This window comes from Taurulus bubalis, assembly GCF_910589615.1.
Source record: "Taurulus bubalis genome assembly, chromosome: 1".
Lineage (NCBI taxonomy): Eukaryota > Metazoa > Chordata > Actinopteri > Perciformes > Cottidae > Taurulus > Taurulus bubalis.
Genome location: NC_136589.1, coordinates 31,214,792 through 31,238,388, shown reverse-complemented (window position 1 = coordinate 31,238,388; position 23,597 = coordinate 31,214,792). Strand labels below are relative to the sequence as shown.

Here is a 23,597-nt window from a genome sequence, read left to right as displayed (position 1 = left end):
GTTTTATTTACAAGGCAGTTCACACATACGAGTACAGTTACAGGCTGGTCTGGGGAGAGACAGCCTCACGGCAGTTCTCGACACACATTATCACATCAGAAGCTCCTGAGATCAAAAGGAAAATGAAGAACACGCTCACAATCTACACCCACATATATACAAAAAAAATGACACGGACTGAGATGACAAGATTTCCCCTCAAAAGTATAAATTGCCTACAAGACTCCGCATCTATGACCATTGCTTCTCAATGAAAGGAGTACACTGTGGTTAAACACTGACCTCTGAACAAATCTTACTAACTTCATCAACGACTAATTCATGTTCTACAGGAGTTGTACTCCGATGCAAAAATAAAACGTGATACTGTAGTAACGAATTTGAACACTGTTTGCAATCAAACTAGGGTTTTAATCAAACTAATACTCTGTTTAGTAGTTGAAGTGTCCGACTAGTTAAGGGACACTGATATTTACTGAAAGGACATCAAATCCCAAAGATTTTCAAAACTTGGATATAATCATTTAGTTCATGAAGCAATAAGTACTTTCAGATTTCATATCTAACAGGAAAGAAATGAAGAGTCTAGTTTATGGGGGTTTCTGTATTTTCTGTCTATGAATGGACCATCAGGAGAGTGAGGTTTGCTTTACAGTCAGGAACAGTAATATATTGTAAACTAGGGCTCATTTGGGGTAGCACAACATTACAGGCCTCTCCGATAGAAATACACTGTATAGAACACAAAGCCTATGAAGTTCAGTCATGCAGGATATTGATTAAAGTTCTATACATTACAGTTCTATCTAACAGGTCCCAAACAGTAACAACTACTACGGTTAAAACCCTCAGAGACACGGCGACAAGAGAGCAGCTGAACAGTTTCTGTCTGTCCAGGAAGAAGAGGCTTTTAATGGCACAGTATTAAGTCCTTCATCCATAATAGCCCACGGCGGTGCTAAAGTCATTGACTGATTTGCTACTGAACGGCCAGTTGTGTTATTTTATCCAGGTCATGTGTGGGTAGTTTGTTGATGCTGACGTCACAGGGAAGGCGATGATGGTGGAAGATTTGGAGTTCATGTCCGCCGAGGCTCCATCCTGTAGGAGAGCTGCGTCAGTGCCCTCTGGTTGTCAATCACGCTGAGCTTCCTCACGTAACTCCGGACGTCTGCTTGATTTTTGTTCGGTTGGCATATCTCAGGATCTAATGCAGCAAGAGAAGAAACAAAAGTTAAAGATTTGTGTAAAGCCAGCTGGGAAATGTGGTAAAAGGAAAGTAATAAGCAGACTTACTGAACGGTAGGCTTCTACAGTGCCTCACTTGCCGAATTGTGTTAGCTATAATACGCTGAAGAGATAAGGATAAGAGGCTCTTTAGATATTACATCCAATGTGAGTGAAGAACAGTATGACGTATAAAACCTATCCTTAAAATGAATCATTCAATGTGTACAGAAACTCACCATTTTCTCAAAATTGACCATATTGTCAATGAAGGTCTTGTTGCCCTCATTTGTGAATGTCATGTCTGTAAAGAAATAAGGGAAACGTATTGGCAGCCAACCATTTGAAACTTCAGGTCCACTTCTGATTACTAAATAAATCCCAAGTAAATGAAAAAAAACATAAAAATTGAAAAAATTGAAAAATGCTGTAAATATGCGTTACGTAATGCCCAAAATAAATATCCTGCCTACCCTCACCCATCACTGCCTGTCATAATGAATCCATCATGTTTCTTCACTAAATGCTTTGAAACTTTTACCGGTGCAGAGTTGTCTTCCACATTACTTTTTACTTTAAAAAATCTATACATTTTGGGTTGCTACATTCGAGGGAACGTTAGCTAGCAAACAGCGGCAAAACACATTTGTCCCGACCTGATGATGTGCCATGTTTGGTGTGGGGATATACCAATGTGACGGGTCATTGGAATTATGCTTTGCCTGAATTACTGTTTTTTGAGCACTTTAACATATTGAAAAATAACTAATCTAACCATCAAACCATTTGGCAGGACCTCCGCCACCAGCGGTCCCGGCCCAGTGGTTGAGACCAGCTGCTCTACACTAAGTCGTACCTTTGAGAAGGAGGGGCATGAAGGGGATGATTGGTGCTTCCAGTTTGGTGACAGTGAGTCGGTAGGAGCGGTGGTTTCTTGATGGGTCCTGTCACCAAACATAGAAACAGTGTCCATTATTAAGACATTTGGAATTTAGGTCACTCAGGTTAATTATCCCTAATGATACAGCTGTACAGGTAGTTTTGGTATGGTTTTGTTTTTAAATTAATGCCTCTATAGATTTCTGTTGCCATCCCAATACAATAGTGGTGAACAGAATTTCATGCAACTCACCATCATACTCTCAAACTCAGCATAAAACTTCTTAAACTTGGTGGGGAGTTTCTGTCCGGAAAAATAGAAGCTCAGTGACATGAATGTAGCACTTTTAGCAACAGTTTAATACAATCAAAGTTCACTGGAGATACAGACACAGATGAGACAAAGTTTACCTCCCACGTCTGGCTCAATCTGCTGACAGCAGGATTGCTCATGCCCATAATGATGGCAAAGAATGAATTTAGGTTCTTAAACTCCCGACAGCTGTGGACAAATACACACAAGTGAGACATAAAGTGAATCTTGTCATCCGAGTGTATTAACCAGCACACGTATGAAGGGTGTGAGTCCCCAGTCTCACTGTGCTGCTATCTTGATGAACTTCTTGAGGAGCTGGACTCTCTTGCTGAGCTGTGAGCAGAGGCACACCTCGGTGACCACCCACAGCTGAACCTGGTTGAACCTCCTCAGAAACAGGTCCAGATTAGCCGTGGTTCTTCTGAAGCACTGCCGGCCAAACGTGAGGTAGAGCAGCTCATGCTGTGGGGGAGGAGGGAGGAGACATTAAGGGGAGTAGGTTTGGAGTTAATCCAGTGGACAGGTCCTGCCACCTTGCATCTATTAGGCATTACTCCTGTGGGGGTTTTATCATAAACATTGCTGCAGCATCAGAGTAGAAAAGGGCCGGTGAAAAAAAAAACCCCAGCAGGTTGGGAAAGGTTACACTTGTATTGTCAGACTCCATACCTGACTCTTCTTTCAAAGCTGTGTATTACCTCAAAACCCACCTCTTCCAACTCACTTTCACCCTGCACCTATCCTCCACTATGACCCACACAGCTTCTCCAGTTTTAGTTTTATTTTTACCAAAAATGTTCTGTTTGTTTGATTGGTTTGTATTTCCATTTTTGTTTTGTTCCGTTTGTCTCCGTCTCTTGTCCCCAATGTAAAGCGTCTTTGTGTACTTACTGTATAAAAAGCGCTATAAAAGTTTGAATTATTATTATTATTATTATTAAAGTGTCTGCCTAGGTTCACGGTGCATGCTTGTCTTTTTATGTGTGTGTATATGCACATGTGATGATACCTCATGCACACAGCTGAAGAGCTCCCAGTCGTACAAGGTCATTTGGTAAGCCAGATCCTTAGAGCTCATCAGCTCAAACGTTGACATGGAGCCTGCAGAGGGACCTTCCTGTTCTGGAAGAGGAGTCTGAGACACAAAAACACATATTTGTGCAAATTCATTAACACAAATGTGTTACAATTTGACTTATAGCTTCTTTCAAACAATGCCATGTGACAAAGACCCATTGTAATAGCACCTACAATTCCCATGAGGCATGGCAAACTGTGCTTTATAGATCACTGTATGAACTCATATATGTACATACATCACCAGCATAATATAATCACAACAAAGAATGCATGCAAGGTATTACTGTAATGCTATTTCATGACTAGAGTGGAAGCTCTAAGTAAACAGGAAACTTGAATATCCTACCAGATTGCTGAGCTGGTCCCGAGGACAGGCAAACAATCGGCCATTGATGCTCAGAGTAGAAAACACTGAAACGTCGTTGGGCTTCAGCATTTGTTTTTCTGTCACAGAAATAGAGGTAGTTATGATATGTTCCTACTCTAAGATCAATAGGTAACACCATTCTCAGTTAGCAAACTTAAAGCTTGCTCCTTGCGTACATGGTATACACAGTTAAGAGTATTCATCATGTCTCCGGGGCATATTCTTTAACAAGAGGCAACTGAGCTATACAAATAATAATAATAATAATAATAATAATAATAATAATAATAATAATAGCTTATAATCTGTTTCCAGGTAATGCTGCTGTGAATTGCTCCATCACATCTAAATCATTCTGTATTCTTACCGCATGCAGAGCTGAGGTGGACCAACACAAGCTCATCTGTGGTGCCAAGTTTGTCGGCCACGGCACTGATTACTTCTCTTCCAGTCGCTGCCACGCAAACCCGGATAGTGGTGTATGTGTGATCACCACAGTATACCTTCAACAGGACTAGACACATACAAAAGAAATAGTACTGAAATACAATACGATGGCATGTGATCGCTTCAATGAGTAGAAGTATACACACACACCAACTTACTGTCATCGTGATTCCTAATGGGCTGCTTCTTCTGCAACCTTTCCTCCCCATCGCTGAACTGTCGTATTAGAGTTTTCTGTTAAATTACACAAGATAGTGTGTAGTCAACATCCACATCGTCATGACAACATGTAAAACGTACTATTGAATTATGTTGAAAACAGTAGTCTGAAAATACCTTTTTTAAAGATTTTGCTTCTTCCGAACTACAAAATGTTAAAACGTGTAGAAACACACACACACACACACACACACACACAGATGCAAAAAATGTAACTTGTACTTAAAACATCACAGTGAAACGTGCAGCAGCTGGGAAACGTACTGTAATGTGACGATTTTCTCAAGGTCAGGAACCAAGTCTTTCAAGGCTCTCAAAATTCGAGAATCATTTGATAAACTCCCATACAACTCCTACAGGGACAGAGAGGAGGAATCACATTCAGACCAGTCATATGATCTGTGTAAGTCATGTAATGTACTGCATCTGACAGCTTCTCTTAGTCACCTCAAGGAAAGAGATTGCAGCAGGCTCTTCCTGCAGCAGGTATGTCTGTGTGCTGGCCCAGCGCAGGGCCAGGATGAGGGCCCTCCTCTTACTGTTGAGAGCATATTCCAACCTCTCCTGTTCAGAACCGGGCGGAGATGTCGCATGATAGGTGCTCACAAGGTTAAAGATAAACACAAAGAGGATAACACACAGATGGACAGAGATATCTTGTTTGTTGAATGCCAATCTGATGCACCAAACCTGTACGACTTTACAGCAGCAAAATCCATATCATTACACAGTACATGATCTACTTTCCTAAAGACAGAAATTATATTTCAACCTACTTAAGGTGGGAGTTGACCCTCATTACCACCTCTACCACCATCTACCACAAAGGTTTCCTTTTTATTATGTATAATCATCAGTGCAGCAGTGGTAAAGCACAAGTTGCTGAACAGGTGCACTATAATGACAAAGACAATCAGAAAAGAACTCTGCAACTATTATTACAACTTGTTACTATGGTGTGAAGGGAGGTGTTCACTCCGTGAGCAGTTCATTAGTGCTGGATGGTTTACTGCTGCTTCAGCGCTTCCAGAAACAGAACTGGTAAATTGTCCAATCCAAGTCGCTGTCAGCAGCACTGTTATACGGTCGTATGCAGTGAACAAAAGACATGTCCGAGTCGGGTTGTAGACCTTTATGTGAGTGCAACTACCTGATAAGTATCATTGAAGGAATAATGGCAAATAAAGAAAGGCAGAAAGGATATTGTGCCATGAGTAGAGGGCACAGCTGGCTGTTGGGCATGAAGACACCGTGCATGAGGACGAAATCATCCACTGCTGGGTCTAACAGATGAGAAGGAAAACACACGGTAAGAGGGAGGAGAATCAGAGGGGAGAGGAGGGAAATCAAGAGATTCAAAAGGGTAGTGAAAAGGCCTTCATCATTAATCCATTAAGTTTGGTTATTCGTCTCTCCATCCACCATCCAAAAAATCTTTTTTTATTATAATTAATTTGATAGCTTGTCTGGACCACCTCTGGTAACCATCTATTTAAAATTAATTGTGCAGAACAACCTATTAATTCTCTACTTGGCTACCTGGTTCACCGTGATGTATGTCCATCCTCATGGCCTCCAGGAAGTGTTCGAGAATCTTCTCTGGTGTTCCGGATATCACAGTGTACCTGCAAAAGGTGAGGTGAGAGAGACAAAGGGAGATATTCACTCTATTGTACACTTCCTCTCTCAATATGTACGCAAGACCCCTCACACCAACACACATACTTGATGTTCCCCTGGTTGGAGGCACGAGGACTCTTTTCTAACACCAGCACAGCTTGTTCATGCTCTTTCAACCGCACTGTGTTGGCTTCCACATCCTAAAAACACAACAAAATGCATGTACAAAATCAGTAATGTCAAATGCAAAAACGCAGCTTTTTAAAATGTAATACAGCTTGTGTACCAGAGGAGGGAGACAAACATCACAGTCAGGCCACATCACTGGGCATTTAGTGCAGTGGGATGCTTCAGCGGCCCAAACGATGGAAATTCAGATAGTGTTCTTTGGATTGCATCTTACTGTTAACTTAAAGAATGTTGGCTAAGCAGGTACTTTATTAATACACATTGCTGAGAGCAGTATTTGTAACAATTTGGTACGACGGTAGTAATTTGGTGCTTCTGTGACGACACTTGTATCCCATCAGAAGATGAATGTCCATCTCATCTGCCTACCCTGAGTATCCTGTTGAAGTCTTCCTTGTCCACACGAAGGAAGTGACAGTTGTCCTCTCTCAGTACGATGGAAGCGGCACGAGGTGAATCTGTAACCAGGGCCAACTTCCCAAAGTCATCACCCGCATGGAGCGTACACACCACACCCTGAGACAGACATACACACGCATGAATGCACACATAAACCAACACACTCCAACATACAAACAAGTTCAGACACAAACACAGTTTATTAGTCATCATAAGCCCCGAAGAGAGGCGCAAAGGCGCAGGAGCACACGACACTGAGATGAATCATCCGTATTTGTCTGTGTGTGCGCGCAGGGTGTGTGTGTGTCTGTGTGCATGTGTGATCAATGTGTTTGCACGCACATAGGCATGTGTATGTGCAGCGGTTGAAAATCGGTGTGGTGTGAAAGTGTGTATGCATACAATCCCTTAAGCTATTTAATCACAGAAGATGAGTCATAGTGAGCTGTTCAGAGTCTGCCAAACTCCACTGTTGGTGTTTCCCAGACCCACGGGGAAGATTCTGCTGGTCTGCTCCATGCATTCATGATCAGCTACACACTTAAATCCATTACATACAGATGACATATCACCAAATGAAGCAGAAAACTCTAGCAATGTCCATGTGTCAAACAAAGAACCGGAAGCATGTAGGTGGATGAATCAAACGCACACACACCTTGCCATAGATAACCACATTGACCGATCCCTTCTGGATGATGTACCATGACGTGCCCTCCTCTCCTTGGTTGAACACTGGAAGATAAAGAGGACTAACGTATATCACCCCCACATACATGATTCAAACATATATTCTGTACACTAAGGGTCTTCAAACTGTGAGGCACACTTTAAGAATAGTCACATTTTTAAGTTTTCTTTGGTAGAAAAGTAATCCAGTGATTTCTGCACATCCATGGGGTACATTGCAAACAAAAAACTGCTAATCGATAATTGATCATACTTTTTAATGTTGACAAGTTGCCAAAATACAGGCAAAAAAAACAGGACTCAAATTGGAGGACACAGCTAATTACAGTAACTGAGTTGTCTCAGTAACTGTTGGCTTTGTGTCCGCCTTTGAAAACCCATTTTGTTCACTACGTGCACAAACAAAAATGCATTTTCGGACAAAGTGGAAAAAGCAAAGACTCACACACAGTTCCAGCTTTTGCATGCGACTCGAAGATCACAGCGCTCGCCAGTTCCCTCTTCACCTACAAACCAGAGTACACTGCTCAAGTCATACTGGACTGAGCTGCATTGCAGAAATATGTGAGAACAGTAAAATGCACAGATCAGGGTTTTTAAAGATTACAAAAAAAAAGACCTGGGGGTCCTTACAGTACATCATGAAAGCACATGGAGAGTTTTGCTTTATGGGACTTTTAGATTGCTGACATTTATATCCATAAGCACTGCGTCCAATGGGAAATGAGGAATAAAAAACAGTTAAAATGGAAAAGCCCATTGTTCATAAATCCCTTTTATCTCCTGGAATGTGCTTCATGTGACTATCGTTGATTGCATCTAATACAAAAAATGTTGATTCTAGGACTACATGGAGCCAGACAACAACACAGACTTAAGGACACGTGATGAATTATTGCCAATGAAGGGCAGGTTGGTATAAAACTGTGTCCCATTACACTGTTCAGAGAAATGCTAATGGTAGTGACGACAACATCTCCTTGTGGTCCAAAAGACTGTGGCAATGGGTTCTGATCAATCAACAGCCTTGTTTAGGAATCTGTACTGTCCCTTTAAAAGAAAAGTGGACTAGCTGACTCACAGTGTTAGAGAGGTAAGTCAAGGCTTTGATGTGAAGCAGCTCATCATAGATGATCTCAAGGTCATCCCCTGTTCTCTGACCAGGCCTGCAGACACACACACAGTTTGTCAGACTCAACTCACCATGAGAATGGCATGCATGCTTCACCTCTTAATGCACTGCAGTATAATTAATAATGACACATCCTTGACGCTGAAGTAACGTTGCAGTTTGGAAAGTAGCCATTACAGAGGATTTGTTCTTATTATTTCCCATGATAGTAGCGGACATTACACATGTTGGTTTTGGATTACATTTGGTTCAGTATGCCAACTCACCAGCTTAATTAAAATATGAAAAAATAGTGCAGTTAAGAGGCAAACTCTGTACGAAAAGTAAAGGGTAAATGGTTAAATAACCTAAATGTACTTACTTGTAATATAAAGTATATTTAATAAGTAATGTGTTGTCAATGTTATGCAAGTTCATGCCATATTATTAACTGCTACTGACGATTTCCTGAGGATCATGCGCAGCAGTGCGTCAGGGCCAATCTGAGCGAGGAGGAGGATGTTTTCTGGCAGCTCTTCCTCGCTCTCCCTCTTCTCCTCCTCACTAGGCAACGGTGTGTCCTCCTCCTCATCGTCAAGAAAACGGTAGAAGAGATACTTGTCCTGGAAACCCAGCTCCTGGTCCACTGAAGAGCAGACAAACACTGTATGAACACATATTGTGCATGCCGAGTGATTTTGAGAAATCACAGCAGTTTTCTTATCTCTAAATATAATTTTAGACATTAAAATCCATTCTTTGCTTCTGCTTAAAATCTCCCAGGTAAATTCCATGCTGGTCAGACACTTTCAATGCGATTGATGTTCAGAATAAGTAAAACCATCAATCAAAGTCAATAGAGGTTTGGGAAGTGACTATTGTATGGTATGTCTTGAAACTAAACAGCATACACTATACTAAGAAAGCAATAGAGAAAGCAAACGCTTGAGATACCGTGGTTAAGCACGCCTTCTTCTAGTAGTGCCTGCCACATCCCAACAGCATGGGACCGTGTGAGAACACAGGCACTCTGCAGCACCAACCAATCCACCAGCTCTGTGCCGACACAGCATTGTCTGCAATACACACACACACACACACACACACACACACACACACACACACACACACACACACACACACACACATCATTTTCTAAAGCTGTTGTATGCATAATTCTGTGTCAACACACAGTTGGAATTGTAGACAAGCATGCTTTTACCTGTATGTCTTGAGGTGGTACTTCCTGTCTCGAATCATGTGTGGGGCTCGGGACAGGATGGCGTTACGGAGAACCTTCCCCGCTCTATGCAGCTTCTCTGAAGGGATCTACAGAACACACAGCGACATTAGGGGAGTGTTGTGAACTGTTTGTTAACTGTAAGCCAAGAGTCAACACTTATGCTGACTCCAGGCTGTAACGCACAATACAATGTATCATTTTGATAAATACAAAAAAAACACTCTTTAAGGGATGTATGTGTGCATTGCAGGTTAATACTTGTAACATACAGTAAAGCAGTAAAAATACAATGCTCGAAGTAAACAATTTTAAAAAGAAACACAGTGCATACATGCAAACACATCCTCTACAGATCACACCTGCACCTTAGACATAGAGGCAGATGTGTAGACACAAACAGCTGCTGTTGAAAACAACAAAGGAAGGCCTGCTAATTGGGCAGATGGGATCTTTCGTCTATGCACATGCATTAGCTGGCATTAGCATAACTACAGAGGATCACAGCTGTGAGTCATCACTGTCTCTTCTCTGAACACACACACACTTCCAAAATTCATTCTGGTATTCTGATTAATTTCCGAACATGAGTGTATGCAGCAGTGCGCAATTTCATGACACTATGGTTCGGTTTACTCGCTTTTCTCTGCGCTGTTCACAACTACAGCATTTGATCAAACAAATATCACTCATCTACTGGCCGAGACTAAAATACACTCAACCCGCAATGCCCCGTCCACACATATGTCCGACACGAGTAGTGAGGTGCAGAGAAATCCAAGACAAATTGAGGCTGCCTGGCCACAGTATATTGGTTGTGAGTCTGGTTCATTCAGGCTTTATGTGTCGTGAGGAAGGGCACAGCTCTCCAAAACGTGCTGGAAGTGTTTATTTAAAAGACCAAGTTGCCATACTGAACAAGACAAATCCTTCAGTTCCAAGCAGTGGGCTGGAGAGAGAAATGTACCTTGTTGTGAGCTTTGTTTGCCGAGTCTGAGTTCATGTTGTCTTTGTCAGTGAGTCCTGAGGAGAAAAATAAATGTTGTTAAGCTGAATATAATATTTTGGCAGGATGCAGATACTTTCATTCATAAACATACAACCTATTCACGGTTTAATTTAGACGCTATAACCGGCTCTACTGCTACACGTATAGCGTGTGTGTGTGTGTGTGTGTGTGTGTGTGTGTGTGTCTCTACGCACTGTCATTGTTGGATCCACTCTCCATAGTTCCATAAGGAGGGGCCAACAGTCCAGCCAAGCTCTGACGATACTTCTAAAAAGATAAAACACAAATGCATCAGAAAAGATGGAAATCTTGAAAACATTTACACCTCAATTGTTATGATGCATCACTTGAGATATCATCATCTATTAAACATCAAAACCCATTAAGTTTATGTCTGTCCCTCTCCAACGCACAAACAGCGTTACTTTCAAGAGACACACAATGCAAGTGTCCCTCAAAACAAAGCCCTTTGTACAACCAAGATCATTTACATGCAGAACAACTAACATTATAGAACACAGACACACACGCTCACAGCAGCATTCACACCGGGGTTAATGAGATGCAGAGCTGCTAAATGTGTATAGATGCTGCTCCTACAGCGGTTCAGAACAATACAATATATTTGCATTTCTTTGGCGGGACACTGAGATTCACACAGCAGATCATTCTGAGACTGAATTTGCCCTTGCTCTTCTGCAAGCTCAGTACCAAGCAACACATGCCTTCTGAGAACTTCCAGGAAGGCGAGCGAACACACACACACACACACACACTTACAGAGAGACACAGAGAGCATCTGTTTGACCTAAAGACACAAACACCCCCTTGTCATTGTGTTTTTCACACACACACACACACACACACACACACACACACACACACACACACACACACACACACACACACACAGGAACAACATAGCTAAACAACTTCCTTTCATAAAAAGACAACACAAATAAAAGTATACGGCAACATTACAGTGCAGCACTATTGAGCCCACACAGACTCACCTGAGGTAACACACTGAAATCCAGAGAACTGCCCTCTGCTACTTTACAACTCACACACAAGCCACCGGATAGCATCCTGCTCAAAACAAGCCTCTCTCTCTCTCTCTCTCTCTCTCTCTCTCTCTCTCTCTCTCTCTCCCTCCCTCCCTCCCTCCCTCTCTCCCTCCCTCCCTCCCTCCCTCCCTCTCTCTCTCCCTCGCTCTCTCTCCTTTCTCGCTGTGATCGAGCCAAGAACCAAACCACTCTCACAGGTTACCACGGTGATCTGAGTCCCTGTATGACCAAGCTACTCTAGTGGAGGAGGAGAAAGGAGACAGAAGAGGGAAAGAAAGGAGTAGTGAGGGTGAGGATGTAGAGGGAGGAGAGGAAGGAAGCTGGCAAAAGACACAACGTGGCCAAGAGGAGAGAGGAAGTGGGCAGGAGCCATGTAGAGCAGGTGAAAGGCAAAAGAAAGTGAGAGAATTGGCACAGTACAAGCTACCAGTTGGCCGTTTGATGTCCTCTATGTTTACACGTTCACGGACATGTGTCAGAAAAAAAACACACTGTTCAACATTAAAACCGTGTTTATTCATCCAGCTTTCACTTGGTGTTAGAATTATGGAGCAGCGCTTTTATTTATTTCATCAAACACATGACTGCATTCATCCTTTGGCTTTCTAGTCCACGTCACACACAAGCACACAAATTAATCTCTCTCTCTTTCTCTCTCTCTCTCTCTCTCTCTCTCACTCACACACACACACACACAACCGAGGACAACCTTCGGGCTATGTTTTTCTGTTCTTTGTCTGCTGACCTAAATTGGCAGCAGATAGGGAGACTGAGTGCACCTAGTTGATAAACAAGCGCACTACAAGCCCAATAATAAGATGGCGCACACGCTTTAATAACCAATTATTGTGTTATCTCGCTTTTATATCTTCCTGTGTCAGAAGTTGAGATATTGTGTTTCAGCAAACCCAATATCCATTCATCCAGTAATAACAACACTGAAGGTTGTTATTTTTTTTTTTTCATTTCAATTGCAACAATTAATAGAGCAATCTGTTTTGTACCGACACCAGTCGCAGAAAAACTTTTACAAACTTTTACAAAGTCAAACCCACAGTCAAATTAAAACTTGACTGTATAATACAACTTTTTTATTAATTAGTAACAGATTTACCCATGAAACAGTTTTACCCATGTATTTTATCCATGGCCACGCTCAGCTACTACAAACACACATTTTCAGGATGAAACGTGCTGCATGATTTCATCAATATTAAAATCTGTATGGATATCTGTCCACAGTCAATCTGTAATCTGTAATCAAAGCCTCATATACTTTACTTCATCACTGAGGGAAAAACTAACTGTTGTGTTTCAGTAGCGGATAGAAACAAAAGTCTACCCAATATTTAACATTGCACTCCAATAACATTGCCGATTCCAGTGTGTTATGCAGGTTAATGTGGCCTTGAGCCGCCAGCCTGAAGCAGAGATGAGGAGCGAGCTACTGAGTTCTGGTAAACTCACTTCTTAGGTGTGAATGGAGATACAGTCCACCCAATTTTTAGCAGTCCAATCAAATGTGAAAGTGTTTTAACTGTACACTGCTCAAATATTCCATTTCACTGGGACTTAAAGTGAGCAAGTGTCCTTCGGCGATGTTGAGCAAGCCGCTCACAATCTTTCTGTAATTTGAGCCTGAATTCTGATGTCAATGTGACCAAGAGCAAGCAACAACTTCCCTACAATTAACAATAAAATAACCTATACAACTTATAAGTATGAAACCAATCATGTGAGTATATATATATATATATATATATATATATATATATATATATAAAAGAGAACAATTTAATTAATTTAGAGTCTAAAAGATTTGGATTTGACAAAAATAACAAACTTCCTGACCAAACAACAGGGCAGACTCGTGTAGTCTCTGGGAGCCGACTGTGAAGCCACAGTGAACAGGTTCACTGCTCTGCCAGCAATTCCTCTGAATGAGAGATAACCTCGACATGGAAGCCCACGGAGCAGTAACCACAACAAAGCCAAAGCCATGTTACTGATTACAGTCTCTGTTGGATCTCTCTGTTGCAATAAACAATATTATCCAGGACTATCAATACTCTTACCTATTGTAGCCCCTAGTGTCTGCATTGGTGAAAATCTACTGCAAGAAGAGATAACAATCTCTTTGTGTCGTATATTTATTAATACAGATCATTGTAACTCGTTCTTTATCTAATTAGTTCTAAAATTTCCTACAAAATCCTAATAAGGATTAGTCAAATTGCCGTAGGATACTATGGCACTTCCTCTTTACTGCTACTACACAATCTAAATGTTTTGACATTGAACCACAAGTACCTGAGCCCAGGAGGAAACCTAAGCACACAGCTGGGAGGTGCAAGTAGTAATATTTAGATTCAATATGCATTTGAGTGGCCACGGGATCCCTGCTCCTGATACTTTTAGATTCCCACTACACTGCCAGCATTAAACACATAACTGTATTTCTCTCGATGCATCATGCCTTGTACTGTACATACTGCACGAAGCCACAACAAGCTCTGAAAACAATAGCTATCCAGCACATGAAGCACATGAAAGGCATGAATTGTACATACACACTCCTCTCTTTCGGCAAATGCCTGTATCACCTTAGTGCCGTGTGTATCTAACAGGTGGAACAGAACGGCACCGTTATGGTGGACAGCCCTCTTGTGGTTAAAGACACAATTACAGTGGTAGGTTGTGTGGAAATTGCCGCGTCAATGGAGAAACGTTTTTTCAAAGATGGAAAGCTTTAGGTACGCTACCAAGACAGAGTTCATGCTGAATCATCGGGTTCCAGCTCATACTCCTAGCTACATAAAGTAGAGTCGCTCACCTCCCAGAGGCCCTTGAATTCCCTCTGTTCGATACGGAGCAGCTCGCTGGTCTCTCTGCTGACAATTGTAGCGTGGCGTGGCGTGTTGTCCAGGATGGACTCCCCGAACGCTGTCCCAATCCCAAGAGTACATATAGTGACTGCATCCTGCACACAAACGCAACATAGAGAATGAATGTGTGGGAGTCGATATGCGTTTCAATTGAAGGCTTAAATCAAATGAGTACAAGTACTCCATACAAGAGTAATAGTGGTTATACTAGATCTGCTTTTGGCTAAGTAGTAAAAATTCTTAATTTAACACTACTGGAGCTGCACCTTGTGCTGTTAAACTGCATTATATTATTTATTAATTGCTAGTTTTATACAACATAAAAAAAACTGTAAACAATTATTATGAGCCAAATGTCTTGATTTGTCTAATCAATAGTCCAAAACCTCACACACACACATTTGTGAAGCTCACACAAGAAAATGTTTAGATTTTTTTCTTCAAAAAATTTGGAAAATAATCAATCGATTATCAAATTAGTAACCAATTAATTTTCAGTCAATCTACTTATTGTTGCAGACCTGAACACTACACAGCAGTAGCAACAAGATATATCAAAAGATTTTCTTCATAAAAATGGACGGACATGAAGAGCAGACAGATTAATTTATGGTAAATAATGCAAATAGTTTCAAATATGAGAGGCCTGGTAAACGGAGCCTCCTGTAAGGAAAACATCTCTGGGTGCTTATATATAAAATTGGCTAGAGGCAAGCAAACACGCATAAACGTAATGCACACACATTCCCACAGTCCAGTGATTTAGACAAATACCTTTTCAGCTTTTCAAACTGACATTTCAAATATAGCCACAGAAACTAGGCCACCAACGGCACTGTAGGGCTATATACATGAAAAGGACATTTCACAATGGAGGGGCTTCTTATCTCCGTCTTTAACTGGGAACAAATCCTTTTCTTCCCAAACATCCCTCTTCTCCTCTGTATGTACTGAACAATATAACCCTGTTTCCACACTCTGTCATAAGGGTAAAACATGCAACAGAAAGCACAAACCTCAGTGGACTGGTTTTCTGTGCTGTGGCAGCTTTGCTCTGGCATATACAAGCAGGAAGACGTGAGCTAATTCAGGATAAGACAATATTCCGAATTTGGCATGGGTCATAGAAACAGCATATTCTGTTTGAATATTCTGAATTAGGCCTTATTCCAATCTGAGCATTTTCCAATAAGGACATGTGGGATATGCCGATATTATTTTAGTTTTATGTATACAGCACATTCATTCATTCTCAATGTTATGGTCGTTTGCCACACACAACACACTGTTCACTGGTTGTGCAAACCAACAAGTCAACAGTTTGCAGAGACGCACAGCCAAAAGACAAACCTACTTTATTGGTTGGAAGGAAAAACTCACTTTCTTTTAAACATTATGAAAGACCTGGATATCAACATGTTTTTGGATATGCATGCAATGCAGTTCTTTTCAAGAAGGTGGTTGAAGGAATAAAAGAGGGAAGCTGTGTTCGCACTGCACGGATGAATATAAATGGGAATATTCATTTCCATTATGAGGAACAGGAACGCAATCCTGGCACTCTAAAATCTTAAAAACAAGAAAGAAGGAAATATCAAAAAGCCTATATTATAGTGGCGCAATCATTACAAGAGCCCACATGTTTCAAGGATTACTTTTCATTAGCCATGTAAACAGCTTTGTAGGAATAACTTGAGTCTGATCTCACCTGGTGGTTGGCCGTTTCTGACACTTTGACATCCAGAGAGCCAGACAGGACAGCATACCAGCTGGTGCCGATGTCTCCCTGTCGGAACACTGCGGACAGGAAAACACAAAAAACACTATAAAGTGCAGCTCACCCAGAATTTTACATTGGTTAGGATATTTTAGTTGAATTTCTAAACACACAGAGTTTCTGTTTCAAAATATTGAGTCTTTTTTTTTAAACGTCCTTGTCTTACTGTGAAATAAATCCAATAATATCCTAAATATCAGTATGCCAAATAATTCTGTATGTTAAGAACGACTTGAGTTATGTAGATAATGATTTTGTAAAAAAAAAAAAAAAAATTCCCCAAATGGATATATTTTGCATCATCTACGCTTAATAAAAAAAAGAATATGTGCCCACTGTATTGTAAGTTTAAATAAATAAAAATAGTTGCAAAGGTTTAGAGCTGAAACAACAAGTTGATTTTGAGTGAAAATCATTTATTAAGCAAAAATGCCAGACATTCACAGGATCTAGCTTCTCAAATTTGGGGAAAATGTTCTCTTTTTTATAAGAGTAAGAACATCTATTAAATATCTAAATGAAACAGTTTGAAGACCTCATCTTGGTCTCTGGGAAATAATCAATCCATGTTTCACATTTTATAGACTGAACAATAATTTGAAATGTAATTGACAGATTAATCAATAATTCATTGGGTAACATCTATATTCTACGGATGTGTTAAAAAAATCATTTGTGTGTTGAGAGGTGTGTACACATTAATTCAAATGTGTGTAAAATGTACTTTGCATTCCAATGCTTTAAACAGTCTTAAGAAACAACAAAGGGCTCTTCCGCAGCACGGCTGTCGCATAATAACATATACTGAATATACTGTATGATGATGCTTTATGGGGAACTATTCTGAAAAACATCCATTGTCATATTCAAAACCAAAACCGTATTATTTCATAATCCAATCATTTATGCATTTGTGTGTGTGTACACATGTACATACACGTGATGTCTTTCTCCAGGCATTCGTAAAAGGCACAGGTACAGATCTGCAGTAAGAGCGGAGGTGGGAACCTGTGGAAGGCTTTGACCTCTCTCAATCTGGTCAGGATAATATCCACATCCTCTCCCGAGCGCTCAGAGGGCCTGTGCAGGGAAGAACAATCATTGTATTGAACATTAGGTGTTGAAGAACCTCATCAGTGTATTTGCAATCAGCAGTCAATGGACTAAAACACGAAAATATGGTAAGAATTGACCTGGTGTCTTAGCGATGACAGTGGAAAGCTGCAGGCGTTACTTCTCTCGGCTCAGACCCCCCACAGGGTGTTGATGCAAGATCTCATTTGTACTGCTGCCATTCCTAATATGCTTAAATCTGAACACGCACACACACAGAAGCACGTCATTATTGGACGTCTACATGGGAGAACCCACAGCAGTTTGATCTGAGAGCTTAAACATTCTGCTCCGCCATGTGGTGGAGGAAAAACTACTGAGCCAATACGCCTTAGTAACACACACACTGCAGTTAGCCCCATTCATTCACTTATTTTCTCATCCTTGCATGTGTGTGTTTATAAGGAATAGCTAATGCACTGTGTACGTCTTCCTTCACAGAGGAGAGGCGGTCTATCTTCCTCTTCCATTCCTCCCAGCTCTCTCTCTTCTGTCTGCCTCCACTAAACACTTCTCTCATCTCCATCTATTTTTCTCCTCTCCTCTTCCAAGACTTCTCCCTCTTCTTCTTTAAGCTACCCATTTTCTCCTCTCCATTACTGGCACATCCACTTTTCCCTGTTTCCATTAAGACCCACCACTCACACGCCTGCACTCACATTATCATCCCATTTTTTCTGCTTTCTAAGCTCACAGTCAGCGATGACCCCCCTTTTTACCCACACGCACATGTACATACAGAGATAAACACACATGTATTTGTGTCCCCGAGCTGTAGTAGATTGTCCTCCGTAGCCAGGACAGTACTCAGATAAACACAGACTCAGCCTTGAGGGCCGCACTGCACAACACATCTTCCAGCCTCACAACATCTGCCACGAGCTCATGGCTATTACAGATGGGGTTTTGTCTTTTCTCTCTCTCTCTCTCTCTCTCTCTCTCTCTCTCTCTCTCTCTCTCTCTCTCTCTTTCTCTCTCTCTATCCTTTTTTTGTCTCTGACTCATCCTCCAATCATCCTCCTTCTGCCTGTGTATTGGCCTTCGGTGCACCGACAGAGAGTCATATCCCAGTGTAGGCTGGGGGTTAATGGTGTAGACAGGTGGACTCCCACACACTGCAGTTGGGAGAGACAGGGAGGTTAACTGCAGGGTTGAATGGGCAATACCAGCATCACCCTTCACCTATCCGTCTACAGTGAAACTGTTAAGGTCCGTCAGTTATAATCCCCTGATTGAATCCTTGTCCTCTTTGTCGTTGTGCTGCTCTTGCTCGCTCCCTGCCTGCCTGCCCAGAGGAATCTGCCTCCCCTGTTAGTGAGCGACGGATGCGACCTGAGAGTTGTTCACCTTATCCTACTCTCCCTCCATCCCTCTTGTCTCTCTTCTTCAACTTCTCCCTTCCTCAGCCCCCTCCTGTGTATGTCAGCAGAGATCTCAGCTTTCAACCACAAATGATGGCCGCACACACACACACACACACATGCACGCACACGCACACGCACACACACACACACACACACGCACGCACGCACACACGCACGCAGGATTTATAAAATTGACCGACACTGAAGAGAAAATCCTGAGACACAAGAAGGATCTGCAGATTGTTTAAGGAAATATCCACCTGGGGCAAAAAAAAACATTGTTTCCAGACGAATAAATCATACCGGTAGGTTGATTTGTGGCAGCCAGCCAAGACATCAGACAGCCTCATCACAACAGCTTTCCCGAGCTGACAGATTAACACATTACTGTAGTAGAGATCCCCTTGAATTGTATGCATGTGTCTTTTAACACCCATCTGCATGACCACTCACATCCTGTCATCCTGTTAAAAACGCTAAATATTAAAGAACTCATCAATTTACACATCCAGCTTCGTCCTATTTGTAAGTTAACCGACATAATATGAGACCAGTTCTCTTGCACGTTGCTTTTGTCTGGGACTGTGTGTGAACTGGTTATGATGTTCTGTGATTCTATTTTCCTGCAGCAGAGGGACATTAAAAAAGCTCAACTGGCATCTGGACCGGTGCTGTGTGTGTGTTGACTGGACCGTCCATTACCTCCCTGAGGCCAAACAAATTTCATCTTATCTCACATACTTCACACTCGCTGGCAATAAATGTCTTCGGACAGATATACTAGAGACAGTCATATCTTAACCTCTGTCTTTCTTTTTGCTTCCCCCTCTCCCCGCCTCTTACTCACATCAACAGTTACTGGAGACTAAAGTGCTCACACACACACACACAAACACACACACACACACACACGCACACATGCACGCACATACACACACTCTCTGGTGGATATTGATTGAATGAGGAGGTGCACATAGCTGAGAAGCACTGAGTGGTCTACAATATCCAAGATACTGTCCAGTCTAATCTTACAACCCTGGCTGCCCTCACTGACACACCTACTGCTGCATATCTGCTGCATTAAGTTTAAGATATACAGTTATGTTCTAGAGTTGCTATGTCGTAAACACGCGATTGCACGACAATTATACACATTTCAGTACAGTAAGGATCACACCCATCTCACTGGGATTTTATGTCATGTGTTACTTTTCTCCGCGTTCAACAACAAGTCAGACCAACGCTGAAACAATTAATAATAACAACTAATAAAAAAATCAATCAACAGAAAATTAAATCGGCAGTTAATATATTTGCATTGATTCTTTCGGCAAAAATGATATGGTTCCAGCTTCTCAAATGTGAATAGCCGGAGCCTTTCATGATAGCAAATTGATAATAAGCAATTTCTTATTGTGTTATGGCGTTTTATAGACCAAAACTATTTATCAGTTAATCAAGAAAACAGCAATCAGATCAATCGCATATGAAAATCATCGGTGATTGCAGCCCTACACTGAAATGAAATACTTCCATCAATGACAGAATATAACAGCACTTATTCAGTCTCATTACAGGTGAGGATGAGAAGACAAGATGGTAGCTTTAGGTTGCCAATAGTAACGTGGTGATGTGTCATAGTGAGGTGTGTAGGCTACAGCATGTGTGGGTGTGAGTTGTGGGTGCCATGTCTTATGGTATCATTGTTTGTTTTCGGCGTGAGGTGCATCATCTACAGTAATTAGTGAATAGCTGACCTTCTATCCTCTTTATTTATTTAAGCCCTCTCCCTGGACAGATACACAAACTAAAAGAGGTTCGAAAGACTGCAGCTTCTGGATTGCGAACAGTTGCTGATAATTAGTCTATAAACTGGCTGTTCAATTATTCTAACCTGTTCAGTCAGCTCAGACAACTACATCCTCACATGCAGCATTGTGCCAAAAATGGAAGAAGAAGAAGAAGAAGAAGAAGAAGAAGAAGAAGAAGAAGAAGAAGAAGAAGAAGAAGAAGAAGAAGAAGGAAAAAACAATGCACATGTCTGCCACGAATCCTTATTTTGAGAAAATCTCCAACATACAGGCCATGGTAGTATTTAAAAATGTATGACTATTTGATTTGAGCAGAAAGACGTAAACCATGTGCGTCTAATCAGCCATCTATCAGCCCATGCAGTGCGGAGACATCTCGGCGAACCTCGAAGCCACCAACGCCTTTTTGACCATGCAGATACAAAAGAGAGGGTGTGATGCTGTTCGGCACTGCAGCCGTCACCATCACTGTCCGAGGGGCTGTGTGTATTCACTGAAAACAGACAGCCACCCATCGTGGGTTAAAAAAAAAGCCCATCGTGTCATTACTGCACACTCACACTCTGCACACGCAGCGATCGCCGGTTGCGACTGATCACGTTGACGCGGATGAATGAAAGAGATGGTTGAGAAAACACAGTCATCGTTGTGTGCGTGTGTGTGTGTGTGTGTGTGTGTGTGTGTGTGTGTGTGTGTGCGTGTGCGTGTGCGCGTGGATGCACGGCGTGGATGTGTCTCGCGTAGCGTTTTCATTCACCTTTTATCCAGACAGCAGATCCACTCCGCCAACGGAGACCAGTTGGGGGACGTCTGCACCGCGACCATCTTCCCGGTCGTGTGTCGGTGAACGCCGCGATGCTAACGGAGGACGCGTCCCGGTTGTCGGTGGTCGTTAATGATTGTGCGCTCCGGTCCCGCCCCTCTGCTTCGAGCTGCCTCGCGCAACTATGCTGCTGCTGCTGCTGCTGCTGATGCTGCTGCTGCTGCTGCTGCTGTAGAGCTGTAGGGCTAAAAAAAAACATTCACTGCAGTACAATGCTTGGAGAAATAAGGAACTATATTAACGCGTCAATTGTAGGCCTATTAGTACGATAAGTGTATCATATTTAAATGCACTTGCCACTTTTATCATTACACTTGTCACCTTCACATAACACTTACATCCCACATTTAAGTACCTGTATCTGTTGTCTGTGAACTTTATTTTAACTTTAATTGTATATTCTACTGTAGATGTAATTGTAAATATTCATGCTCCCTTTTATTGCACTCTGTTTATTGTTAAATGGTATGCACCTCCCGCCAGGACAAATTCTTTGTATGTGAAAACATATATGGCAATAAATGGTTCTGATTCTGATATATAGCATAGGACACATAAGGCCCAGAAATACAATTTAGACATACTTATATTTGAATGAATATATATATATATATATATATATATATATATATATATATATATATATATATATATATATATATATATAAGTATATATACTTTATTAATCCCCGAGGGGAAATTTGGTGTTGGGGTAGCAGCAACTTACAAACAAAAAATAAATATATAAAAATAACAGGGATGAAAGATAAAAGATATATACAATAATACAAATAGCTGGGATGAAAGATATGTACAGCAGATATGTTTTTTCTTTTGTGCAAAATATATATGTGATTAATTAATCAGTCAACAGAGGATCTGGCAGGATATTTATTGAGCAATATCAACAATCTCAAATATATATTTGATTAAATAGTTCAATACTTGGTGATGAAACTACAGGTGCTTTCGAAAGAGATGTACACCAGTGGTGTGGTGAGTGCAGGGCAGTGCAAGTGCCCCTTGTAATCTTTGGGGGTAAACATGAAGCATGAAATCAAAAGAGAAGCTCACTGTGATGCTAGAGAACAACATTGCAATGTAAACCATCAAAACATTGATTTTCCAACAAGGGGCTTGTTTCACAAAAGTGATTTGCGAGCAGTGGTCGCATGCTGATCCCAAATAGTGGCAGCGACTTGTTTCACAAATAATTGTCACTCGCAAATTACAAATAAAGTCCAAAGGGTTCTTGTACGTTCATGCCATATGATTGGCATTCAATTCGACTAGTTAAAATTGTCAAAATTCACAAACGAGATAAATATCTCATAAAGCAAAATTGCAGATTGCATGTTGCAAGTTTGGGGGAAAGAGCCCCTGGTTTTTCAATCCTCTCTGAAGTCCTGAGGACCAAAGAGTAGTGCTATGCCAGGATCAGACTACACTATATTTTTGGCTGTTACAATTGTCACTGTGTCAGATGAGGCGATTCTAGTCATAAATTCCTGTTGTGTCTTGGCCGAGTGACATTACAAGCTACAGGTTGGTCCCCGTCTTTCACAACGCATGTGATGTCATCAAAAAGGAGGTGCAGGGAACCAACTTCTACGAACAAGAATGTAAACAAACAATGAAGGTGTGATGCCTAGAAAAAGAAAGTAAGAACAAATCTGGCATGTTTGCAGTTGCGCATGGAGGAGTGCCCTGTGATCCTATTGGTCAAAGTCCAGTCGGGACGTAATGAGGCTTGACAGATGCCGCGTCACATGGGATAAGACAAGCGATTATCCCGCCCATTGTCAATCCCAATCTGACCAGACAACCTACATCTGCCAGGTTAGGCTATATAATCGTGGTGATATTGTGTTGTGTGAAATGTGTCTGATCGGTGGTTCAAGCCCCGGCTCCGCTGGTCCTAGTCCTTGAGTCCTTGAGCAAGACACTTAACCCCGAATTGCTCC

The 23,597-nt window shown here is 41.5% G+C and overlaps 1 protein-coding gene across 1 annotated transcript; it reads right to left on the bottom strand.

Moving 5' to 3' along the window:
• Positions 1-1,079: 1,079 nt before the first annotated feature.
• On the bottom strand, positions 1,080-21,635 carry LOC306734846 (rap guanine nucleotide exchange factor 4-like; the record flags this gene model as incomplete). The annotated part of the gene is made up of 30 exons (XM_079216250.1): positions 1,080-1,207; positions 1,297-1,351; positions 1,467-1,531; positions 2,084-2,171; positions 2,360-2,410; positions 2,518-2,608; positions 2,706-2,884; positions 3,432-3,557; positions 3,849-3,946; positions 4,237-4,383; positions 4,475-4,550; positions 4,653-4,680; positions 4,800-4,888; positions 4,983-5,136; positions 5,740-5,818; positions 6,075-6,160; positions 6,261-6,355; positions 6,714-6,860; positions 7,402-7,478; positions 7,879-7,939; positions 8,515-8,599; positions 9,007-9,190; positions 9,499-9,620; positions 9,767-9,873; positions 10,752-10,807; positions 10,988-11,060; positions 14,694-14,840; positions 16,454-16,542; positions 17,460-17,602; positions 21,568-21,635. The coding sequence occupies 30 exons, from the start codon at positions 21,633-21,635 to the stop codon at positions 1,080-1,082; spliced, it is 2,994 nt and encodes a 997-aa protein (XP_079072376.1).
• Positions 21,636-23,597: the final 1,962 nt, after the last annotated feature.